The 24,475-nt window shown below is 37.3% G+C and overlaps 1 protein-coding gene across 3 annotated transcripts in view; it reads left to right on the top strand.

The window, feature by feature from the left end:
* COL25A1 (collagen type XXV alpha 1 chain) overlaps window positions 1-24,475 on the top strand; it is a gene marked incomplete at its 3' end in the record, with an annotated part of 474,748 nt that overhangs the window by 245,008 nt on the left and 205,265 nt on the right. For all 3 annotated transcript variants that reach the window (XM_082635417.1, XM_082635416.1, XM_082635415.1), the window contains exons 3-4: window positions 12,704-12,748; window positions 14,783-14,790. In XM_082635417.1, coding sequence (XP_082491543.1) covers window positions 12,704-12,748; window positions 14,783-14,790 — 53 coding nt within the window. The remainder of the gene's footprint in view (window positions 1-12,703; window positions 12,749-14,782; window positions 14,791-24,475) is intronic.

Genomic DNA, 24,475 nt, shown 5'->3' on the forward strand with positions numbered 1-24,475 from the left:
TAGTTCTGCTTTATAACAAAGTGAATCAGTTATACATATACATATGTTCCCATATCTCTTCCCTCTTGCGTCTCCCTCTCTCCCACCCTCCGTATCCCACCCCTCTAGGTGCTCACAAACCACCGAGCTGATCTCCCTGTGCTATGCGGCTGCTTCCCACTAGCTAGCTATTTTACGTTTGGTAGTGTATATATGTCCATTGCCACTCTCTCACTTTGTCACAGCTTCCCTTCCCCCTCCCCATATCCTCAAGTCCATTCTCTAGTAGGTCTGTGTCTTTATTCCCGTCTTGCCCCTAGGTTCTTCATGACCTTTTTTTTTTTTTTCTTAGATTCCATATATAGGTGTTAGCATACAGTATTTGTTTTTCTCTTTCTGACTTACTTCACTCTGTATGACAGACTCTAGGTCCATCCACCTCACTACAAATAACTCAATTTAGTTTCTTTTTATGGCTGAGTAATATTCCATTGTATGTATGTGCCACATCTTCTTTATCCATTCATCTGTTGATGGACACTTAGGTTGCTTCCATGTCCTGGCTATTGTAAATAGAGCTGCAATGAACATTTTGGTACATGACTCTTTTTGAATTATGGTTTTCTCAGGGTATATGCCCAGTAGTGGGATTGCTGGGTCACATGGTAGTTCTATTTTTAGTTTTCTAAAGAACCTCCATACTGTTCTCCATAGTGGCTGTATCAATTTACATTCCCACCACCAGTGCAAGAGGGTTCCCTTTTCTCCACACCCTCTCCAGCATTTATTGTTTGTAAATTTTTTGATGATGGCCATTCTGACTGGTGTGAGATGATATCTCATTGTAGTTTTGATTTGCATTTCTCAAATGATTAATGATGTTGAGCATTCTTTCATGTGTTTGTTGGCAATCTGTATATCTTCTTTGGAGAAATGTCTATTTAGATCCTCTGCCCATTTTTGGATTCGGTTGTTTGTTTTTTTGAATTGAGCTGCATGAGCTGCTTGTAAATTTTGGAGATTAATCCTTTGTCAGTTGCTTCATTTGCAAATATTTTCTCCCATTCTGAGGGTTTTCTTTTGGTCTTGCTTATGGTTTCCTTTGCTGTGCAAAAGCTTTTAAGTTTCATTAGGTCCCATTTGTTTATTTTTGTTTTTATTTCCATTCCTCTAGGAGGTGGGTCAAAAAGAATCTTGCTATGATTTATGTCATAGAGTGTTCTGCCTACGTTTTCCTCTAAGAGTTTGATAGTGTCTGGGCTTACATTTAGGTCTTTAATCCATTTTGAGCTTATTTTTGGGTATGGTGCTAGGGAGTGTTCTAATTTCATACTTTTACATGTACCTGTCCAGTTATCCCAGCACCACTTATTGGAGAGGCTGTCTTTTCTCCACTGTATATTCTTGCCTCCTTTATCAAAAATAAGGTGACCATATGTGCGTGGGTTTATCTCTGGGCTTTCCATCCTCTTCCACTGATCTATATTTCTGTTTCTGTGCCAGTACCATACTGTCTTGATTACTGTAGCTTTGTAGTATAGGCTGAAGTCAGGGAACCTGATTCCTCCAGCTCCATTTTTCTTTCTCAAGATTGCTTTGGCTATCCAGTGTCTTTTGCGTTTCCATACAAATTATGAAATTTTTTGTTCTAGTTCTGTGAAAAATGCCAGTGGTAGTTTGATAGGGATTGCATAGAATCAGTACATTTCTTTGGGTAGTATAGTCATTTTCACAATATTGATTCTTCCAATCCAAGAACATGGTATATCTCTCTATCTATTTGTATCATCTTTAATTTCTTTCATCAGTGTCTTATAGTTTTCTGCATACAGGTCTTTTGTCTCCTGAGGTAGGTTTATTAATAGATATTTTATTAATTTTGTTGCAGTGGTAAATGGGAGTGTTTTCTTAATTTCACTTTCAGATTTTTCATCATTAGTGTATAGGAATGCTAGAGATTTCTGTGCATTAATTTTGTATCCTGCTACTTTACCAAATTCATTGATTAGCTCTAGTAGTTTTCTAGTAGCATCTTTAGCATTCTCTATGTATAGTATCATGTCATCTGTAAACAGTGGCAGCTTTACTTCTTCTTTTCTGATTTAGATTCCTTTTATTTCTTTCTCTTCCCTGATTGCTGTGGCTAAAACTTCCAAAACTATGTTGAATAATAGTGGTGAGAGTAGACATCCTTGTCTTGTTCCTGATCTTAGTGGAAATGGTTTCAGTTTTTCACCATCGAGGACAATGTTGGCTGTGGGTTTGTCATATGTGGCCTTTATTATGTTGAGGAAAGTTCCCTCTGTGCCTACTTTCTGGAGGGTTTTTATCATAAATGGGTGTTGAATTTTGTCAAAAGCTTTCTCTGCATCGATTGAGATGATCATATGGTTTTTCTCCTTCAATTTGTTAATATGGTGTATCACACTGATTGATTTGCATATATTTAAGAATCGTTGCAGTCCTGGGATAAAACCCACTTGATTATGGTGTATGATCCTTTTAATGTGCTGTTGGATTCTGTTTGCTAGCATTTTGTTATGGAGTTTTGCATCTATGTTCATCAGTGATATTGGCCTGTAGTTTTCTTTCTTTGTGACATCTTTGTCTGGTGTTGGTATCAGGGTGATGGTGTCCTCATAGAATGAGTTTGGGAGTGTTCCTCCCTCTGCTATATTTTGGAAGAGTTTGAGAAGGATTGGTGTTAGCTCTTCTCTAAATGTTTGAGAGAATTTGCCTATGAAACTGTCTCATCCTGGGCTTTCGTTTGTTGGAAGATTTTGTGTGTGTGTGTGTGTGGTATGCCGGCCTCTCACTGTTGTGGCCTCTCCCGTTGTGGAGCAGAGATTCCAGATGCACAGGCTCAGCGGCCATGGCTCACGGGCCCAGCCGCTCCACAGCATGTGGGATCTTCCCTGACCAGGGCTTGAACCCGTGTCCCCTGCATTGGCAGGCGGAATCCCAACCACTGTGCCACCAGGGAAGCCCTGCTGGAAGAATTTTAATGACAGTTTCAATTTCAGTGCTTGTGATTGGTCTGTTCATATTTTCTATTTCTTCCTGGTTCAGTCTCAGAAGGTTGTGCATTTCTAAGAATTTGTCAGGCTTCCCTGGTTGCACAGTGGTTGAGAGTCCGTCTGCCAATGCAGGGGACACGGGTTTGTGCCCCGGTCTGGGAAGATCCCACATGCTGCAGAACGGCTAGGCCCGTGAGCCATGGCCTCTGAGACTGTGCGTCTGGAGCCTGTGCTCCACAACGGGGAGGCCGCAACAGTGAGAGGCCCGTGTACTGCAAAAAAAAAAAAAAAAAAAAAGAATTTGTCCATTTCTTCCAGGTTGTCCATTTTATTGGCATAGAGTTGCTTGTAGTAATCTCTGATTATCCTTTGTAATTCTGCAGTGTCAGTTGTTACTTCTCCCTTTTCATTTCTAATTCTGTTAATTTGAGTCTTCTCACTTTTTTTCTTGATGAATCTGGATAATAGTTCATCAATTTTGTTTATCTTCTCAAAGAACCAGCTTTTAGTTTTATTGATCTTTGCTATCGTTACCTTCATTTCTTTTTCATTTATTTCTGATCTGATCTTTATGATTTCTTTCCTTCTGCTAACTTTGGGGTTTTTTTGCTCTTCATTCTCTAATTGCTTTAGGTGTAAGATTAGGTTGTTTATTTGAGATGTTTCTTGTTTCTTAAGGTAGGATTGTATTGCTATAAACTTCCCTCTTAGAACTGCTTTTGCTGCATCCCATAGGTTTTGGGTTGTCGTGTTTTCATTGTCATTTGTTTCTAGGTATTTTCTGACTTCCTCTTTGAATTCTTCAGTGATCTCTTGGTTATTAAGTAGTGTATTGTTTAGTCTCCATGTGCTTGTATTTTTTACAGATTTCTTCCTGTAATTGATATCTAGTCTCACAGTGTTGTGGTTGGAAAAGATACTCGATACGATTTCAATTTTCTTAAATTTACCAAGGCTTGATTTGTGACCCAAGATATGATCTATCCTGGAGAATGTTCCATGAGCACTTGAGAAGAATGTGTATTCTGTTGTTTTTGGATGGAATATCCTATAAATATCAGTTAAGTCCATCTTGTTTAATGTATCATTTAAAGCTTTTGTTTCCTTATTTATTTTCATTTTGGATGATCTGTCCATTGGTGAAAGTGGGGTGTTAAAGCCCCCTACTATGATTGTGTTACTGTCGATTTCCCCTTTAATGGCTGTTAGTATTTGCCTTATTTTTTGAGGTGCTCCTATGTTGGGTGCATTAATCTTTACAATTGTTATATCTTCTTGGATTGATCCCTTGATCATTATGTAATGTCCTTCTTTGTCTCTTGTACTAGTCTTTATTTTAAAGTCTATTTTGTCTGATATGAGAATTGCTACTCTAGCTTTCTTTTGGCTTCCATTTGCATGGAATATCTTTTTCCATCATCTCACTTTCAGCCTGTATGTGTCCCTAGGTCTGAAGTGGGTCTCTTGTAGACAGCATATATATGGGTCTTGTTTTTGTCTCCATTCAGCCAGTCTATGTCGTTTGGTTGGAGCATTTAATCCATTTACATTTCAGGTAATTATCGATATGTATGCTCCTATTTCCATTTTCTGAATTGTTTTGGGTTTGTTATTGTAGGTCTTTTCCTTTCTCTTGTGTTTCCTGCCTAAACAAATTCCTTTAGCATTTGTTGTAAAGCTGGTTTGGTGGTGCTGAATTCTCTTAGCTTTTGCTTGTCTGTAAAGGTTTTAATTTCTCCATCAAATCTGAATGAGATCCTTGCTGTGTAGAGTAATCTTGGTTGTAGGTTTTTCTCCTTCATCACTTTAAATATGTCCTGCCACTCCCTTCTGGCTTGCAGAGTTTCTGCTGAAAGATCAGCTGTTAACCTTATGGGGATTCCCTTTGTTATTTGTTATTTTTCCCTTGCTGCTTTGAATATTTTTTCTTTGTATTTAATTTTTGATAGTTTGATAGTTTGATTAATATGTGTCTGGGCATGTTTCTCCTTGGATTTATCCTGTCTCAGACTCTCTGTGTTTCCTGGACTTGATTAACTATTTCCTTTCCCATATTAGGGAAGTTTTCAGCTATAATCTCTTCAAATATTTTCTGAGTCTCTTTCATTGCCGGTTCTTCTTCTAGGACCTCTATAATTCGAATGTTGGTGTGTTTAATGTTGTCCCAGAGGTCTCTGAGAGTGTCCTCAGTTCTTTTCATTCTTTTTTCTTCATTCTGCTGTTCAGTAGTTATTTCCACTATTTTATCTTCCAGGTCACTTATCTGTTCTTCTGCCTCAGTTATTCTGCTAATGATCCCTTGTAGAGAATTTTTAATTTCATTTATTGTGTTTGTTCATCATTGTTTGTTTGCTCTTTAGTTCTTCTAGGTCGTTGTTAAACATTTCTTGTATTTTCTCTATTCTATTTCCAAGATTTTGGATCATCTTTACTATCATTATTCTGAATTCTTTTTCAGGTAGACTGCCTATTTCCTCTTCATTTGTTAGGTCTGGTGGGTTTTTATCTTGTTCCTTCATCTGCTGCATATTTCTCTGTCTTCTCATTTTGCTTAACTTTCTGTTTTTGGGGTCTCCTTTTTGCAGGCTGCAGGTTTGCAGTTCCCGTTGTTTTTGGTGTCTGTCCCCAGTGGCTCAGGTTGGTTCAGTTGGTTGTGTAGGCTTCCTGTTGGAGGGGACTAGTGCCTGTGTTCTGGTGGATGAGGCTGGATCTTGTCTTTCTGGTGGGCAGGTCCATGTCTGGTGGTGTGTTTTGGTGTGTCTGTGGCCTTATTATGATTTTAGGCAGCCTCTCTGCTAATGGGTGGGGTTGCCTTCCTGTCTTGCTAGTTGTTTGGCATAAGTTGTCCAGCACTGTAGCTTGCTGGTCGTTGAGTGGAGCTGGGTCTTGGCGTTGAGATGGAGATCTCCGGGAGATTTTCGCTGTTTGATATTACGTGGAGCTGGGATGTCTCTTATGGACCAGTGTCCTGAAGTTGGCTCTCCCACCTCAGAGGCACATCTCTGACGCCTGGCTGGAGCACCAAGAGCCTTTCATCCACACGGGTCAGAATAAAAGGGAGAAAAAATAGAAGGAAGGAAGGAAGGAAAGAAAGAAAGAAGGAAGGAAAGAGGAGGGAAAGAAAGAAAGGAGATAAAATGAAATAAAATAAATAAAATAAAGTAGTTATTAAAATAAAAAATAATTATTAAGAAAAAAAATTTTTAAGTAAAAAAAAAAAAAAAACAGACGGACAGAACCCTAGGCAAATGGTAAAAGCAAAGCTATACAGACAAAATCAGACACAGAAGCATACACGTACACACTCACAAAAAGAGAAAAAGGGAAAAAATATATTTATCTTTGCTCCCCAAATCCACCTCCTCAATTTGGGATGATTCGTTGTCTATTCAGGTATTCCACAGATGCAGGGTACATCACGTTGATTGTGGAGATTTAATCCGCTGCTCCTGAGGCTGCTGGAGAGATTTCCCTTTCTCTTCTTTGTTCACACAGCTCCCGGCGTTCAGCTTTGGATTTGGCCCCGCTTCTGCGTGTAGGTCGCCTGAGGGCGTCTGTTCCTCGCTCAGACAAGACGGGGTTAAAGGAGCAGCTGACTTGGGGGCTCTGACTTACTCAAGCAGGGGGGAGGGAGGGGTATGGAATGCAGGGCGAGCCTGCGGCGGCAGAGACCTGCGTGACATTGCACCAGCCTGAGGCGCGCTGTGTGTTCTCCCAGGGAAGTTGTCCCTGGATCACGGGACCCTGGCAGTGGTGGGCTACAGAGGCTCCCGGGAGGGTAGGTGTGCATAGTGACCTGTGCTTGCACACAGGCTTCTTGGTGGCGGCAGCAGCAGCCTTAGCTTCTCATGCCCATCTCTGGGGTTCACGCTGATAGCCCTGGCTCGCGCCCATCTCTGGAGCTACTTAAGCGGCACTCTTAATCCCCTCTCCTCGTGCACAGCGAAACAAAGAGGCAAGAAAAAGTCTCTTGCCTCTTCGGCAGCTCCAGACTTTTTCCTGGACTCCCTCTGAGCTAGCTGTGGCGCACTAGCCTCCTTCAGGCTGTGTTCATGCTGCCAACCCCAGTCCTCTCCCTGGTATCTAAGCTCCGAAGCCCAAGCCTCAGCTCCCAGCTCCCGCCCGCCCCAGCGGGTGAGCAGACACGCCTCTTGGGCTGGTGAGTGCTGGTCAGCACCGATCCTCTGTGCGGGAATCTCTCCGCTTTGCTCTCCGCAGCCCTGTTGCTGTGCTCTCCTCCGCGGCTCTGAAGCTTCCCCCCTCCGCCACCCGCTGTCTCCGGCCCCGAAGGGGCTTCCAATGTGTGGAAAGCTTTCCTCCTTCACAGCTCCCTCCCACTGGTGCAGGTCCCATCCCTATTCTTTTGTCTCTGTTTTTCTTTTTTTTTTTTTTTTTTTGCCCTACCCAGGTACATGGGGAGTTTCTTGCCTTTGGGGAGGTCTGAGGTCTTCTGCCAGTGTTCAGTAGGTGTTCTGTAGGAGTTGTTCCACGTGTAGATGCATTTCTGATGTATTTGTGGAGAGGAAGGTGATCTCTGTGTCTTACTCTTCCGCCATCTGGAAGCTCCTCTATAATTTATTCTTTATTTCATAAATTCTCTGTAAGTTTTCACTTCCTCTGTTGCTGATAGCTTCTGCTTTTTCTCTTCCCATTCATATTCTTGAATGAGTTTCTTTTGCAGAGTCATGTCTTTCTGCTGAGAAAATTCACTTAGAATTTCTGCTGCAAGCATCTGGCCAAATACAGTGAATAAGTCAAGTTCCACCTTCTATATTTGTTCTTACAGCTCATGCCTGACTGATACTTCATCACTCAGTTTGGAATAGAAATGAGCACTATCTTTTTCTTTCTTTCGTTTTTTTAAAATAGATCTTTATTGGAGTATAATTGCTTCACAATACTGTGTTAGTTTCTGTTGTACAGCAAAGTGAATCAGCCATATGCATACATATGTCCCCATATCCCCTCCCTCCCATCCTCCTTATCCCACCCCTCTAGGTCATCACAAAACACTGAGTTGCTCTCCCTGTGCTATGCTGCTGCTTCCCACTAGCTATTTTACATTCGGTAGTGTATATATGTCGATGCTACTCTCACTTCACCCCAGCTTCCCCCTCCCACCCTGTTTCCTCAAATCCATTCTCTATGTCTACGTCTTTATTCCTACCCTGCAACTAGGTTCATCAGTACCTTTTTTTCTTTTTTGATTCCATATATATGCATTAGTATACGGTATTTGTTTTTCTCTTTCTGACTTACTTCACTCTGTATGACAGACTCTAGGTCCATCCACCTCACTTCAGGTAACTCAATTTCCTTTCTTTTTATGGCTGAGTAATATTTCATTGTACATATGGGAGTATCTTTTTCAGCTACTGTTAGCTATTGTTAACATCGGTTTTGTCTGGGAAATATCTATCATTTATCTTTTCTTCTTTTTCACTCTGGTGATCCGCCAGCTGCCCATTGTCAAATTCATCTCATGTATATAATTTTTAAATTATTTTTACCTTTAAATTCAGGAGTGATATCAAATTATCTCATCTGCACAGTAGACTTTTTCAAAACTTCTATTTATTTTCTTTGTGAGCAAGATCTTTATGTGTTTCTGTGAGTTTTGTATAATTTATTAGTTCACAAGCTCAATATAATGCTCACTTCAGTCTTCTGTTTCTTATAGCAATTATAACATGCTCTTCTCAAATCAAGTATTTTCTTTGTAAATCCAATAGGGTTTGGATTCTCATCTCATAACTTAGTTTAGCTTAATTTTTTCTCTCAAATATTATGAAATTCTTTGGAAAACCTTGTCATATTCAATAGATATCTGTCTTACCAAGTATCTTTTCAGTTTCCTTAGATTTTATTTTTTCTCAACTCTCAATATAACGAGCAAATTTCCCACAGCATTTGATTCATTTCTTAAATTGAATATTTAAGGCAGACATGTTCCTTTTTTTTTTTTTTTTTGGCGTGGCTTACGGGATCTTAGTTCCCCAACCAGGATCGAACCTGGGCCAATGGCAGTGGAAGGACTGAGTCCTAACCACTGGACCACCAGGGAATCCCTTTAACTTTGTTTCTTGGTTTCTTCAAAAATATCATTGCTTCTCTGATCATTTTTTATAATCTGATACCTTAAAAAATTTTTTAAAGTTTATTTTAAATTATTTTTAAACATTTATGTAATCTATTGTTTTTACTTGATAGATTCTACTATTTAAAAGGAATATTCTTCAGGAGGAAAGTGACAAACTAATTCCAATAAACAAACATAATTATAGGCTTCTAAGGCTTTTCATAAAAATCAGTTCTGGGCCCTCTGGCTCCTTTGTTGTGGATGAGACAGCAGTCAGTTAGGTATCTTCCATTGTAATCTTCCCTCTGGTAGTTCTTAACATTTTCTCTTTATCCTTGAATATTTCTAAGTTTCTCTTTTGTGTTTAAGTGTGATTTATTTTTACTTGCCACTTGGAGTATAAGTTCAATCTTAAGTCTCCTAAGTTCAATTCTGGAATATTCTCATCTATTATCTCTTAAACAAAGTCTTCTCTATCATTTCTTTTGAGTTCTTTTATAAGTAAAAATTTTCTTCTTAACATAGATGGATAGATAGATACATAGATACATAGACAGACAGATGATAGATAGATAGATGGATAGATAGATAGATAGATAAGTAGGTAGGTAGTAGGTAGAGTCTTATTCTGTTTGGGCTGCTATAATGAAATACCACAGGCTGGGTGGCTTATAAACAACAAAAATTTATTTCTCACAGTTCAGGAGGCTGGGACATCTAAGATCAAGTTTTCGGCATGGTCACCTTCAGGTAAGGGCCCTCTTCCTGGTTCATAGCTGGTGTCTTTTCACTGTGTCCTCACATAGTGGAAGGGGCTAGGGGTCTCTGTGGGGTCTTCTTTATAAGCCCAATTCTTGAGGGCTCCAGATTCATGATTTAAGCAACTCCCAGAGACCCCACTCCCAAAATTATCATCTTTGGGAGTTAGAATTTCAACCTGTGAACTTGTGGGACATGTACATTCAGACTATGGTGGATAGTCAAATACATAGATAGATACTGGATCTGTCTCTCTGGGCTGCATTCTACATCTTCCATGTCTGTTCCTTCTTCAACCATATCCAGGCTAGCATTTAACTGATTTATCTCTTTTTTAAATTTTAATGACATTTTCAAGATTTCTAAAGGGTTCTCTTTCATATCCACTTGTTCTTTTTTTCCCTTGTTTACATTCAAAATCCCTTGCTCTTTAATGGGTATTACTTCTTCATTTATCTCTTAAAGCATAATTAACATACTAATCTTCATCTGATGGTTTCTTAAAATTAATTAATTTTACCTAGGAAGAATTCATGATCTTATTATTTAGTGCTACCTTTCTTAGCACTAGATTTCTTCATATGTTTTGGAACTTTGACTTCTATACTTATTGTGAGTAGCAGGTTTTTTAGTGTGTGTGTGTGTGTGTGTGTAGTTTTCTCTCTGTGTGTGTCTGCCTTTCTTTCCTCTATACTCACCTTTTCTTGCCTAATCATTTTATGTCCATCTTTACCTGACCTCCCAGCTTTCTAGACCAGAGTTGTCTTAAAATGACATTTCAAGACTCCTGTCACAAATTTATGTTTGGAATATCACAGAATCAGGCATCAAACCAGCAGATGCTTACTTCATTTTCTGATTGAGAGGTTATATCTATATTCCCCAGCCTTATAAGCCAGAGATCTAGATTTTTTTAAAGCTTCTCTTTAGTATTTATAAGCCTCCAGCTTTAAGAAGTGAGTCTGAATCTGATGAGAGAACTTTTGAGTATTTACTCTTCAGGGATAAAACCCATAGCCACCATTTCTACTTCTAGAACCAGAGCCAGGCAAGCTCATGGTTTATCCCTGCTCTCCACTTTCCAGTTCTGGTTCATTTCTGGCCTGTGGACATGCCCATGTCTTTTTTGAATGCAAATACTTTTAAATGTTTTTCTCTTTTTATAATTGACCATGTGTTTAGAGTAGAAGGAACAAGTCAGAGCACAAAGTTATTGTGCCGCCTTCACAACATATACTACTAACGAATTTTTCATGTGTGTTATTTTAGTCTTTTCAACTTCTTTGCTTCTTCAGAGCAGATATACATCTTATACATGACATATAGTCCCTACTGTGCAGACCACAGACATCATAAGTATCTAGTAGTTGCTAAACACTTCTTAAAGTAATTTTGTAATATAAGAAAATCTGATTCCTAATCCAAAAGATGTTGTATATTATATATCAGAATTTGTCAATATATATCTGTGTCTGTGTATGTTTGAGCATGTGTATAAATGTATATTTTTCATACCTATTAGGATTCCACTGGGTTTATTTACCTATTTATATGATTCTCCTTCTGCTCTCAGTCTGGCCAAGGATAACTTGAGTGTGATGAAAATCTCTCTTTATTTCAGAACACAGAAAGAAACCTGAAATTTCGAATGACAATTTTAGATTCTGCTACAAAGCCACTTCTCCTAATATTTTCAATTGATTTTATTGCTTGATTGTTTTTAACCTCTTACAAAACACAGATGGCCAGACTTACTCTGTGTAAGGGCTTGCAGGGAAAGTAACCTGACCTACTGATGTTTTTATTTCTCGTGATAGTGTTTCCATATGGAAGTCAGTAGCTCAGGATCACATTAAGAGTCAACTGGGTGCCAAGGCCTGTGCCTTGAACTTTCTAGAGTTTAGAAAACATTAGTCCAACTTTGCAACTCATTCTTCAAAACCAAGCAGTTCTGTATTTTCCTTGGCCTCTTTCTCCCAGCAAATACTTTAAGACCTCAATTCTCACTGTGGGCTAATTATTCTCTTCTATTTGCTGGGATCATAATTCAGTGGGAGCTATTCCTAACCAAGGAAATGAGGGCACAAATTATATAGTTGAGAATAATGGCTTGAAAACCATGAAAGTCTAGAAACTTGTGCAAGTCTGACACATACTGGCTTGGTGGTCTTCATAGGGAACTCACTGAAAAAAAAGGTTATTTCTTCACTTTTAAAATGGAATCACCATAAAGACTAAACATTTATTGAATGACAATAATGAGCTAGTCCCTTAGAAAAATGAGACCAATACTTACTACCTAAACACTTTCCAATTAAAAGAGTTGTGATTTAACTCAGCTGGTTCTTAATTAGAGAAATTCCAATAAATGAAAATTCACATTTAATAAAATAGAAATATTTGTAAAGATTATTTACATTATTAATATATACTTTTAATTATCTGCCAACTAAATATTTTCAAGAGAAGCATGAGGAAACTGACTGAAGAGAAACTGTAATCATTTGTACTTAGTACTTTTAATTATTAATATGCTGAAACTTTCAGAGAAGAAATTTTCCTAAGAAACATGAAAACTCAACACCACCAGTTTGCTTAGCGAACCCTTTCTTATTGATGATACCCAGGCAGGATGAACAAAAATTCTGAATCTTTAGTGTTTCTAAGTAACACTAGTTGGTTAGAGATCTAGGACAGCTTTTATAATTAAGTGAAGCTTAACAGTTATGCTGAAATGCCAGAGACACAGTTGGCCTTTACAAATCTCTGGTCCTTTTCATGTTAGTTAAAAACAGTGACAAGATATATAGAAATCATTTACTAGCCATTTTGGAACCAAAAATTCCAAAAATTGTTCTTTTTATTTCAGGCCCTCCGGGGAAACGAGGTAAAAGGGGCCGAAGAGGAGAATCTGGTAAGTCTCTCTTTCAGCTGTTCTGTGTCATTCATGTTCTGGCTAGGTTCCCACATCTGCTCCTCCTAATTAGTAATTATATTGTTCTGTTGGGTGTTGTGTGCATGTGCGCATGTGGGGGTGTGTGTGTGTGTTTGTGAGATGTTTATATCTTCTCTGCTACACATAGAATTTTTTTTTTATCTTCTTATTTCCTTCAAACAGTAGGAAGGAGAAGTTTGCAAAATATTATTAATTACAGTTTACTAACCCCTGACACCCAATTTTGGCTTATTTACTGTGTCAAGTTAAATCTGCCCTTTCAGTGTACAGCATCAGAGGGTTTCTTAGCCACATGCAGTATGACAGCATCACCCATCTTTCCACCTACATAGGTCGTCAGTCAATGCACACTCTCTGCAGAAACATCTGCCTTGGGACACTGGGGCACATGTCCTGGAAAGCTGATTATTATTTTATCCAACTGGTAAAATTTTGTCATGCTTTAACTCTCATTCTTTTCACAATTTAAGAATTTTTATTCCTCTTGTATAACCACAGAATTTTAGTGATGACAGGAACCTTAGTAATCAATCCAGAGTTTTCATTTTATAGTTGAGGAAATGGCGGCCCAGAGCAGTTAGGTGGTTCAGCCAAGGCCATGCAATTTTTTATGAGCAGGACTAGAAGCACAACCAGTTGTCCCGACACCCATTTTAGTGATTTTTGTTTTGTTTTGTTTTTTGCTTTCAGGCCAAATCCCTATATGCAAAGTCAAATAAAAACTATTTTTTTCTGAAAGCAATATATTCAAATGAGTGTGTTCACTTACGGTTTTACTAGTTTTATAAAGTCTAAGACTCCAAAAATGTAAATGTAAATGTGAAATCTTAACAGGACATCAATTCTTCCTTGCAAGATAAGAGGAAGGTAATTTAAGGTTTGATTTTAGTGTACTAAGAAATGCTATTTTCCAGCGTTTTCTAAAGTATTTATTAATATTAAAAACAATCTACTAAGGGTTAAAAAATAGAAATACTAATCTATCAAAAAGAGCAGATGACAGATTGATTTTTTTTGTCTCATTTCCTCTCCCTTTTGGAAATATGATGTCAAAGTAAAAAGGTTTTTATGAAAACATAGCTGCTTAATTCCTTTAAGAGAATTATCAAAAGTTATTTTTAAACCTCATTCACTCTAAGTAACTGGAAAATTGTATAGGTATCCCTTTCATTGAGTGCAAAGTTTTATAATAGAAGATGCTTTATAAATGTTTTTGAGGAAAAAGAAATGATAAAACATTGGTGGACCCAAATAATCACTGAATTGATCTTTGTGTCAAAAGAAAGAAAGAGGATTAAGAAAAAAAAAGTGAAAATTTTGTACTTATGCAGTTTTACAGAAAATATAAAAATCAATTACCAACTTCTTGGCTACTGAGAACTGGTGCTTTAATTGAACATATGGTGTGCGAAATATTGAAATTTTCTTAGACTTTGCTTGTGTTTTGATGAGAATACATAGTTTTAAAGAAACTTATATAAACATCAAGACTTAGTCTTTTATATATTGACAATACTACTGAATGATAAACATTCTTAGAACAAATAGCAGGTAACTTTCTGATTTAGCCATTTTACCAAACTCAAGAAATTTATATATCAATCGTCTACAACTGGTCTATCATAAATGACTAACTCTCCTCCTAATTCATATTTTATCTAAATTTTTATGTGTATAAATTAGACAGTCTTTTCTTAAAATATATGAACTTCTGAGTAATTCATAAATAGTCCTCAGGGAATATTCTTTGAAATTTTCCATAAAATTTTGTGTGTACATAGATGTAAATGCATTTTTCTGATATGGTCTCATAATAGGTTCATGATCTAAAAAATGACTGAGAGGCACTAAATTCTTAAGTGATTTCTATGTCTCTTGTATTGTGCTGATGATTATTATGATGTTCTAATCTTTTATTAAATCTTACTATTTGTATATTCACTAATTTGTCTCTCCCTTTTTCTTATTCTCTCTACTCTCCCCCCACCATAGGTCCTCCTGTAAGTATATTTGCTGCATTCTGGCTCCTCTACGTTAATCAAATCACGTATGTTAAAACTGTTAAAACATCAAAGTATACTCTATATTTCAATTAGAAAAATGTTGCTGATCTTTTTAAGAGTATTTAACTGTGGGACATTATTTTTTAAGTATACTGTTTTGTGATCATGTGATATGTAGGAGTGCAATATGTGTCAATTAAAAAAATATTTTATTACTGATATGATCACAAACCAATTACTGCCTTGGGAATTTTGGAATAACTTATGAAGCTCCTAATATTAAATGCTTTTCCTGAAATTCTGAGGTTTCTTTGCGAGCAAACCCTCAAGCTCTTTCACACTTCTTTTTTTCATCCGTTTAAGCTTGTATCTGAAATATTTGCATTTGCCAGTTCACGAAATGTAGATGGCAACATGATCATGGAAGTGATACCCCCGGTGGGCTTGGTTCAGTGCTCTTTCCATAAGCAACACTCCCTTTGAAGTCCCTTGGAGTTTTGCCTGCATAAAGAGCTTGAGTTGGAGCCCTTGGAGAGTTGCACTTTCTTTTTTCTTTCCTTGTGTAGGTCATGGCTGCAGCATTCCAGCCTGCTTTGTACTCACAGGAACAGATTATCTTGTCAGCTTTGAGCTAGATGTGTTTTTGAGTAATATCCTGGATATCTGTCGTCTGACCCCGGTGCCGTACTGTGCTCTGTACGTTTACGGTAGCAATGATCATTGCCCTGGAGATATTTTCTCATCCCGAATAGTCGGTTTGCTCCAGGGTTCACAGACTCTGCATTGGCAACTTCTCTAACAGGCCAGCATGGTCCAGGGAGAGGGGCTTAGCATATACTCGTTTACTTTATTCACAGGAAGCATTGGCTTCCAAATATCTTTTGCAGTCTTCCTGCCACGTTCAAGGACAGAACATAAATCATGTTAGAAATGACTTTGCTTCTGTAACTGGCTTTCAGCTCTTGCTTAATGCTAGGCAGATGGCATGCCCCAGGTCTAGGAGCCTTATTCTTTGGCTTCATATTTAAGACTCTGTCATTAAAACTAAAAACAAACCACTACTACCCAAAGGAAACTCTGGAGATTACATCTAGAATAGAGTGTTCAAGGCTTCTTTTTGTGGAGGTAGGTATTAGGCAGGCCAAGAGGCAGTTACATCTCATTTCTGCCTTATGATGATATTGAGGATTCTAGTATTTCCTGTTTGGTCCTTCACAAGTTTAGACACCCATATGGCTCTTGCTTTCAGAGGGCCATCTATTAGTGCAGGTTCTCCACCTAGAACATTTCAATTGTTTTTTCCTTTTCTTATTATGTACTAAAAAAGAGGACTAATATATTTTAAGCCCCTGTGTATGGCAGGCAATATTCTAGGCACTTTACATACATTTATTTTGTCTCTGATGTTACCATCCCCATTCCTATTAATGTCTCTAAACATTACCATTGTCAACAAGGAAACTGAGGCTCATAGAGGTTAATTATCAATGGCTGTACAGCTAAAGAGGGTTTGCAAAGTTGGAATTCAGTTAGATATGTCTGACTGTAAATGCTTTCTGCTTACCACGTTATCCTTCTTCCTTGAAATTGTGAGTATATTATAATATGGCTCATTGTTGCACAGGTTTGGCTAGCCATGGGTCAAATTGTATTTCTTTTTCTTATTGAAATATAGATGATTTACAATATTATATTAGTTTCAGGGGTACAACATAGTGATTCAATATCAAATTATATTTCTTGATATAAATAATTACACATAATAAAAGCATGACCAAAAAATGTAAAATGGCTAATCTATACAATAAGCATTAATACTACAGCATCTCAGATGCATTTTAAAGAAGTTATAATGTGTTTAGCAAATTGCATCAGATACAAGAAATAAGGTATATGTAATTATGAGGTTTTCTTTCGTGTTCTTTTGTGTGTTATTTTTGTTTTGTCTTTAAATTTTTATTGGAGTATAGTTGATTTACAATGTTGTGTTAGTTTCTGCTGTACAGCGAAGTGAATCAGTTATACATATACATATATCCACACTTTTTTTATACCGACTAAAAGATAACTCGAGTTAAGTTGCTCACATTTGATAAGATAAAAAACCATTGATTGTGAAAAAGAGAAAAAATATATATATTCATTGTGCTACCTTTACTAATACAATGGAGTCTTACCTTAAGTACTTGGGACCCCATATCATGGGAGCCCTTAGGGGTGGAATACCTTGTAATGAAATCCTCTTAAGCCTCCAATTTCTAAACCCCCATATATGATTTTCAAGGTATTGTATTTGCTTTTCATCAAATTTTCCTTCAGAGTAGGTGGTTTGATAAAATATTTCCATTATATTTCTTTTGTTGTTGTTGTTATACAGCAGGTTCTTATTAGTTATCCATTTTATACATATTAGTGTATATATGTCAATCCCAATCTCCCAATTCATCACACCACAAGCACTACCCCCCCCCACTGTCCCACCTTAGTATCCATAAGTTAGTTCTCTACCTCTGTGTCTCTATTTCTGCCCTGCAAACTGGTTCATCTATACCATTTTTCTAGGTTCCACATGTATGCATTCATATACGACATATGTTTTTCTCTTTCTAACTTACTTCACTCTGTATGACAGTCTCTAGATCCATTCACATCTCTACAAATGACCCACTTTCATTCCTTTTTATGGCTGAGTAATATTCCCTTGTATATATATACCACATATTCTTTATCCATTCATTTGTCGATGGGCATTTAGGTTGCTTCCATGACCTGGCTATTGTAAATAGTGCTGCAACGAACATTGGAGTGCCTGTCTCTTTTTGAATTATGGTTTTCTCTGGGTATATGCCCAGTAGTGGGATGGCTGGGTCATATGGTAGCTCTATTTTTAGTTTTTTAAGAAACCTCCATACTGTTCTGCATAGTGGATGTATCAATTTACATTCCCACCAACAGTGCATGAGGGTTCCCTTTTCTCCACACCCTCTCCAGCATTGTTTGTAGATTTTCTGATGATGCCCATTCTAACTGGTGTGAGGTGATACCTCATTGGAGTTTTGCTTTGCATTTCTCTAATAATTAGTGATGTTGAGCAGCTTTTCATGTGCTTCTTGATCATCTGTATGTCTTCTTTGGAGAAATGTCTATTTAGGTCTTCTGCTCATTTTTGGATTGGGTTGTTTGTTTTTTTAATATTGAGCTCCATGAGCTGTTTATATATTTTGGAGATTAATCCTTTGTCTTTTGATTTGTTTGCAAATATTTTTTCCCATTCTGAGGGTTGTCTTTTGGTCTTGTCTATGGTTTCCTTTGCTGTTCAAAAGCTTTTAAGTTTCATTAGGTATCATTTGTTTATTTTTGTTTTTATTTCCATTACTCTAGGAGGTGGATCAAAAAAGATCTTGCTGTGATTTATATCAAAGAATGTTCCTCCTATGTTTTCCTCTAAGAGTTTTATAGTGCCCAGTCTTACATTTAGGTCTCTAATCCATTTTGAGTTTATTTTTGTGTATGGTGTTAGGAGTGTTCTAAGTTCATTCTTTTACATGTAGCTGTCCAGTTTTCCCAGCACCACTTATTGCATAGACTGTCTTATCTCCATTGTATATCCTTGCCTCTTTTGTCATAGATTAGTTGACCATAGGTGCATGGGTTTATCTCTGGGATTTCTATCCTGTTCCATTGATTTATATTTCTGTTTTTGTGCCAGTACCATATTGTCTTGATTACTGTAGCTTTGTAGTATAGTCTGAAGTCAGGGAGTCTGATTCCTCCAGCACCATTTTTTTCCCTCAAGACTGCTTTGGCTATTTGGGGTCTTTTGTGTCTCTACAAATTTTAAGATTTTTTGTTCTAGTTCTGTAAAAAACACGATTGGTAATTTCATAGATATTGCATTGGATCTATAAATGGTTTTTGGCAATATAGTCATTTTCACAATATTGATTCTTCCAATATAAGAACATGGTATATCTCTCCATCTGTTTCTATCATCTTTAATTTCTTTCACCAGTGTCTTATAGTTTTCTGCATACAGGTCTTTTGTCTCCCTAGGTAGGTTTATTCCTAGGTATTTTATTCTTTATGCTGCAGTGATAAATGGGAGTGTTTCCTTAATTTCTGTTTCCTTATTAATTTTCTGTTTGGATGATATGTCCATTGGTGTACGTGAGGTGTTAAAGTACCCCACTATTATTGTGTTACTGTCAATTTTCTCTTTTATAGCTGTTAGCAGTTGCCTTATGTATTGAGGTACTCCTATGTTGGGTGCATATATATTTATAATTGTTATATCTTCTTTCTGGATTGATCCCTAGATCATTATGTAGTGTCCTTCCTTGTCTCTTGTAACATACTTCATTTTAAGGTCTATTTTATCTGATATGAGTATTGCTACTCCAGCTTTCTTTTGATTTCCGTTTGCATGGAATATCTTTTTCCATCCCCTCACTTTCAGTCTGTATGTGTCCCCAGGTCTGAAGTGAGTCTCTTGTAGACAGCATATATATGGGTCTTGTTTTTGTATCCATTCAGCAAGCCTGTGTCTTTTGGTTGGAGCCTTTAATCCATTCACATTTAAGGTAATTATCGGTATGTATGTTCCTATTACCATTTTCTTAATTGTTATGGGTTTGTTTTTGTAGGTCCTTTTCTTCTCTTGTGTTTCCCACTTAGAGAGGTTCCTTTAGCATTTGTTGTAAAGGTGGTTTGGTGCTGCTGAATTCTCTTAGCTTTCACTTGTCTGTAAAGCTTTTGATTTCTCTGTTGAATCTGAATGAGATCCTTGCTGGGTAGAGTAATCTTGGTTGTAGGTTCTTCTCTTTCATCACTTTAAATATCTGATGCCACTCCCTTCTGGCTTGTAGAGTTTCTGTTGAGAAGTCAGCTGTTAACCTTATGGGAGTTCCCTTGTATGTTATTTGTTGTTTTTCCCTTGTTGTCTTCATTAATTTTTCTTTGTCTTTAATTTTTGTCAATTTGATTACTATGTGTCTCAGCATGTTTCTCCTTTGGTTTATCCTGCCTGGGATAAACCTCTGTGCTTCCTGGACTTGGGTGGCTATTTTCTTTCCCATGTTAGGGAAGTTTTCGACTATAATCTCTTCAGATATTTTCTTGGGTGCTTTCTCTCTTCTCCTTCTGGGACCCCTATAATGCGAATGTTGTTGTGTTTAATGTTGTCCCAGAGGTCTCTTAGGCTGTCTTCATTTCTCTTCATTCTTTTTCCTTTATTCTGTTCTGTGGCAGTGAATTCCACCATTCTGTCTTCCAGATCACTTATCCATTTTTCTGCCTCAGTTATTCTGCTATTGATTCCTTCCAGTGAATTTTTCATTTCAGTCATTGTATTGTTCATCTCTTTTTTTTGTTCTTTAATTCTTCTAAGTGTTTGTTCTTTAATTCTTCTAGGTCTTTGTTAAATATTTCTTGCAACTTCTCTATCTTTTCCTACATTCTTTTTCTGAGGTCCTGGATCACCCTCACTATCATTATTCTGAGTTCTTTTTCAGGAAGCTTTCCTATCTCCACTAAATTTAGTTGTTTTTCTGGGGTTTTATCCTGTTCCTTCACCTGGTACATAGCCCTCTGCCTTTTCCTCCTGTCTATCTTTCTGTGAATGTGGTTTTTGTTCCACAAGCTGCAGCATTGTAGTTCTTCTTGCATCTGCTGTCTGTCCTCTGGTGGATGAGTCTACCTCTATCTTTCTTGCATCTGGAGAAAATGGATGAACAGTGGCATTATTATGATTAAATGGATTGATCAATTTTATATTTATTTAGATATAGTATCCAATTATTGACAATTGTAACTTGCAGTGACCATACTCCTCTATTTTTAGCATCATTTAATTTTTTGCATATTTTTCCTTCCATTTCTTTTCCATAAACTGAAATCTGAATGTTTCTATAAAGTTATTTTTAGAACATTTTATTTCCCAAATTCTGTGTTCAATGAAAAATATTTATCTCAACAAATAAGAAATTGTTTAAAATATCAAGACTTAATGTGGCGAGTTTAATGGTAATTGCCCATGCCTCCATTCCATAAATTTAATGTAAATCACAAATGTAGTCAGAGAAGGTAAATTGCCTTGCTTCTGATGAGCAATCCATGGCATAGAATCTGTATGAAGTAAATCCCTCCAACTTCCTTCTCGCCATGAGCCTCTGTGGTCCTGTGGTTTCACAAGTACAGGAAGATTGTAACGTGTGACCTCGTGTCCTGATGTGTATTTTCTTTTTTTGTTAACATCTTTATTGGAATATAACTGCTTTACAATGGTGTGTTAGTTTCTGCTGTATAACAAAGTGAATCAGCTATACATATACATATATCCCCATATCTCCTCCCCCTTGTGTCTCCTCCCCCCTTCCCTATCCCACCCCTCTAGGTGGTCAAAAAGCACCAAGCTGATCTCCCTGTTCTATGCAGCTGCTTCCCACTAGCTATCTATTTTACATTTGGTAGTGTATATATGTCAATGCCACTCTCTCATTTCATCCCAGCTTACCCTTCCCCCTCCCCGTGTCCTCAAGTCCATACTCTATGTCTGCATCTTTATTCGTGTCCTGCCCCTAGGTTCTTCAGAAACTTTTTTTTTTTTTTAGATTATATATGTATATATATATATATATATATATATATATATATATATATATATATATGTTTTACTATACGGTATCTATTTTTCTCTTTCTGACTTACTTCACTCTGTATGACAGACTCTAGGTCCATCCACCTCACTACAAATAACTCACTTTCGTTCCTTTTTATGGCTGAATAATATTCCACTGTGTATATGTGCCACATCTTTATCCATTCATCTGTCGATGGACACTTAGGTTGCTTCCATGTCCTGACTATTGTAAATAGTGCTGCAATGAGCATTGTGGTACATGACTCTTTTTGAATTATGGTTTTCTCAGTGTATATGCCCAGTAGTGGGATTGCTGGGTCATATGGTAGCTCTACTTTTAGTCTTTTAAGGAACCTCCATACTGTTGTTCTCCATAGTGGCTGTATCAATTTACATTCCCACCAACAGTGCAAGAGGGTTCCCTTTTCTCCACACCCTCTCCAGCATTTACTGTAGATTTTTTGATGATGGCCATTCTGATTGGTGTAGGTGACACCTCACTGTACTTTTGATTTTCATTTCTCTAATGATTAGTGATGTTGAGCATCCTTTCAAGTGTTTGTTGGCAATCTGAATATCTTCTTTGGAGAAATGTCTATTTAGGTCTTCTGCCCATTTTGGGATTGGGTTGTTTGTTTTTTTTGATATTGAACTGCATGTGTTGCTTGTAAATTTTGGAGATTAATTCCCTGTCAGTTGCTTCATTTGCAAATATTTTCTCCCATTCTGCAGCTTGACTCCTTGCCTTGTTTATGTTTTCCTTTTCTGTGCAAAAGCTTTTAAGTTCCGTTAGGTCCCATTTGTTTATTTTTGTTTTTATTTCCATTTCTCTAGGAGGTGGGTAAAAACGGATCTTGCTGTGATTTATGTCATAGATTGTTCTGCCTATGCTTTCCTCTAAGAGTTTTATAGTGTTTGGCCTTATGTTTAGGTCTTTAATCCATTTTTAGTTTATTTTTGTGTATGATTTTAGGTAATGTTCTAATTTCATTCTTTTATGTGTAGCTGTCCAGTTTTCCCAGCACCACTTATTGAAGATTCTGTCTTTTGTCCATTGTATATTCTTGACTCCTTTATCAAAAATAAGATGACCATATGTGCATGGGTTTATACGTGGGCTTTCTATCTTGTTCTATTGATCTATATTTCTGTTTTTGTGCCAGTACCATACTGTCTTGATTAGTGTAGCTTTGAGTTATAGTCTGAAGTCTTGGAGCCTGATTCCTTCAGCTCCATATTTCTTTCTCAAGATTGCTTTGGCTATTCAGGGTCTTTTTTTTTTTTTAATTTAATTTTATTTTATTTTTTTGCTTTATAACAAATTTAATCAGTTATACATATACATATGTTTCCTTATCCCCTCCCTTTTGTGTCTCCCTCCCACCCTCCCTATCCCACCCCTCCAGGCGGTCACAAAGTACCGAGCTGATCTCCCTGTGCTATGCGGCTGCTTCCCACTAGCTATCTACCTCACGTTTGGTAGTGTATATATGTCCATGCCGCTCTTTCACTTTGTCACAGCTTACCCTTCCCCCTCCCCATATCCTCAAGTCCATTCTCTAGTAGGTCTGTGTCTTTATTCCTGTCTTACCCCTATGTTCTTCATGACATTTTTTTTTCTTAAATTCCATATATATGTGTTAGCATACAGTATTTGTCTTTCTCTTTCTGACTTACTTCACTCTGTATGACAGACTCTAGGTCTATCCACCTCATTACAAATAGCTCAATTTCATTTCTTTTTATGGCTGAGTAATATTCCATTGTATATATGTGCCACATCTTCTTTATCCATTCATCCGATGATGGACACTTAGGTTGTTTCCATCTCCGGGCTATTGTAAATAGGGCTGCTATGAACATTTTGGTACATGTCTCTTTTTGAATTATGGTTTTCTCAGGGTATATGCCCAGTAGTGGGATTGCTGGGTCATATGGTAGTTCTATTTGTAGTTTTTTAAGGAACCTCCATACCGTTCTCCATAGCGGCTGTACCAATTCACATTCCCACCAGCAGTGCAAGAGTGTTCCCTTTTCTCCACACCCTCTCCAGCATTTATTGTTTCTAGATTTTTTGATGATGGCCATTCTGACTGGTGTGAGATGATATCTCATTGTAGTTTTGATTTGCATTTCTCTAATGAGTAAAGATGTTGAGCATCCTTTCATGTGTTTGTTGGCAGTCTGTATATCTTCTGTGGAGAAATGTCTATTTAGGTCTTCTGCCCATTTTTGGATTGGGTTGTTTGTTTTTTTGTTATTGAGCTGCATGAGCTGCTTATAAATTTTGGAGATTAATCCTTTGTCAGTTGCTTCATTTGCAAATATTTTCTCCCATTCTGAGGGTTGTCTTTTGGTCTTGTTTATGGTTTCCTTTGCTGTGCAAAAGCTTTGAAGTTTCATTAGGTCCCATGTGTTTATTTTTGTCTTTATTTCCATTTCTCTAGGAGGTGGGTCAAAAAGGATCTTGCTGTGATTTATGTCATAGAGTGTTCTGCCTATGTTTTCCTCTAAGAGTTTGATAGTGTCTGGCCTTACATTTAGGTCTTTAATCCATTTTGAGCTTATTTTTGTGTATGGTGTTAGGGAATGATCTAATCTCATACTTTTACATGTCCCTATCCAGTTTTCCCAGCACCACTTATTGAAGAGACTGTCCTTTCTCCACTGTACATTCCTGCCTCCTTTATCAAAGATAAGGTGACCATATGTCCGTGGGTTTAACTCTGGGCTTTCTATCCTGTTCCATTGATCTATCTTTCTGTTTTTGTGCCAGTACCATACTGTCTTGATTACTGTAGCTTTGTAGTATAGTCTGAAGTCAGGGAGCCTGATTCCTCCAGCTCCATTTTTCGTTCTCAAGATTGCTTTGGCTATTCGGGGTCTTTTGTGTTTGCATACAAATTGTGAAATTTTTTGTTCTAGTTCTGTGAAAAATGCCAGTGGTAGTTTGATAGGGATTGCATTGAATCTGTAGATTGCTTTGGGTAGTATAGTCATTTTCACAATGTTGATTCTTCCAATCCAAGAGCATGATATATCTCT

This window comes from Mesoplodon mirus (assembly GCF_964341445.2).
Source record: "Mesoplodon mirus genome assembly, chromosome: 2".
Taxonomy (NCBI): Eukaryota; Metazoa; Chordata; class Mammalia; order Artiodactyla; family Ziphiidae; genus Mesoplodon; species Mesoplodon mirus.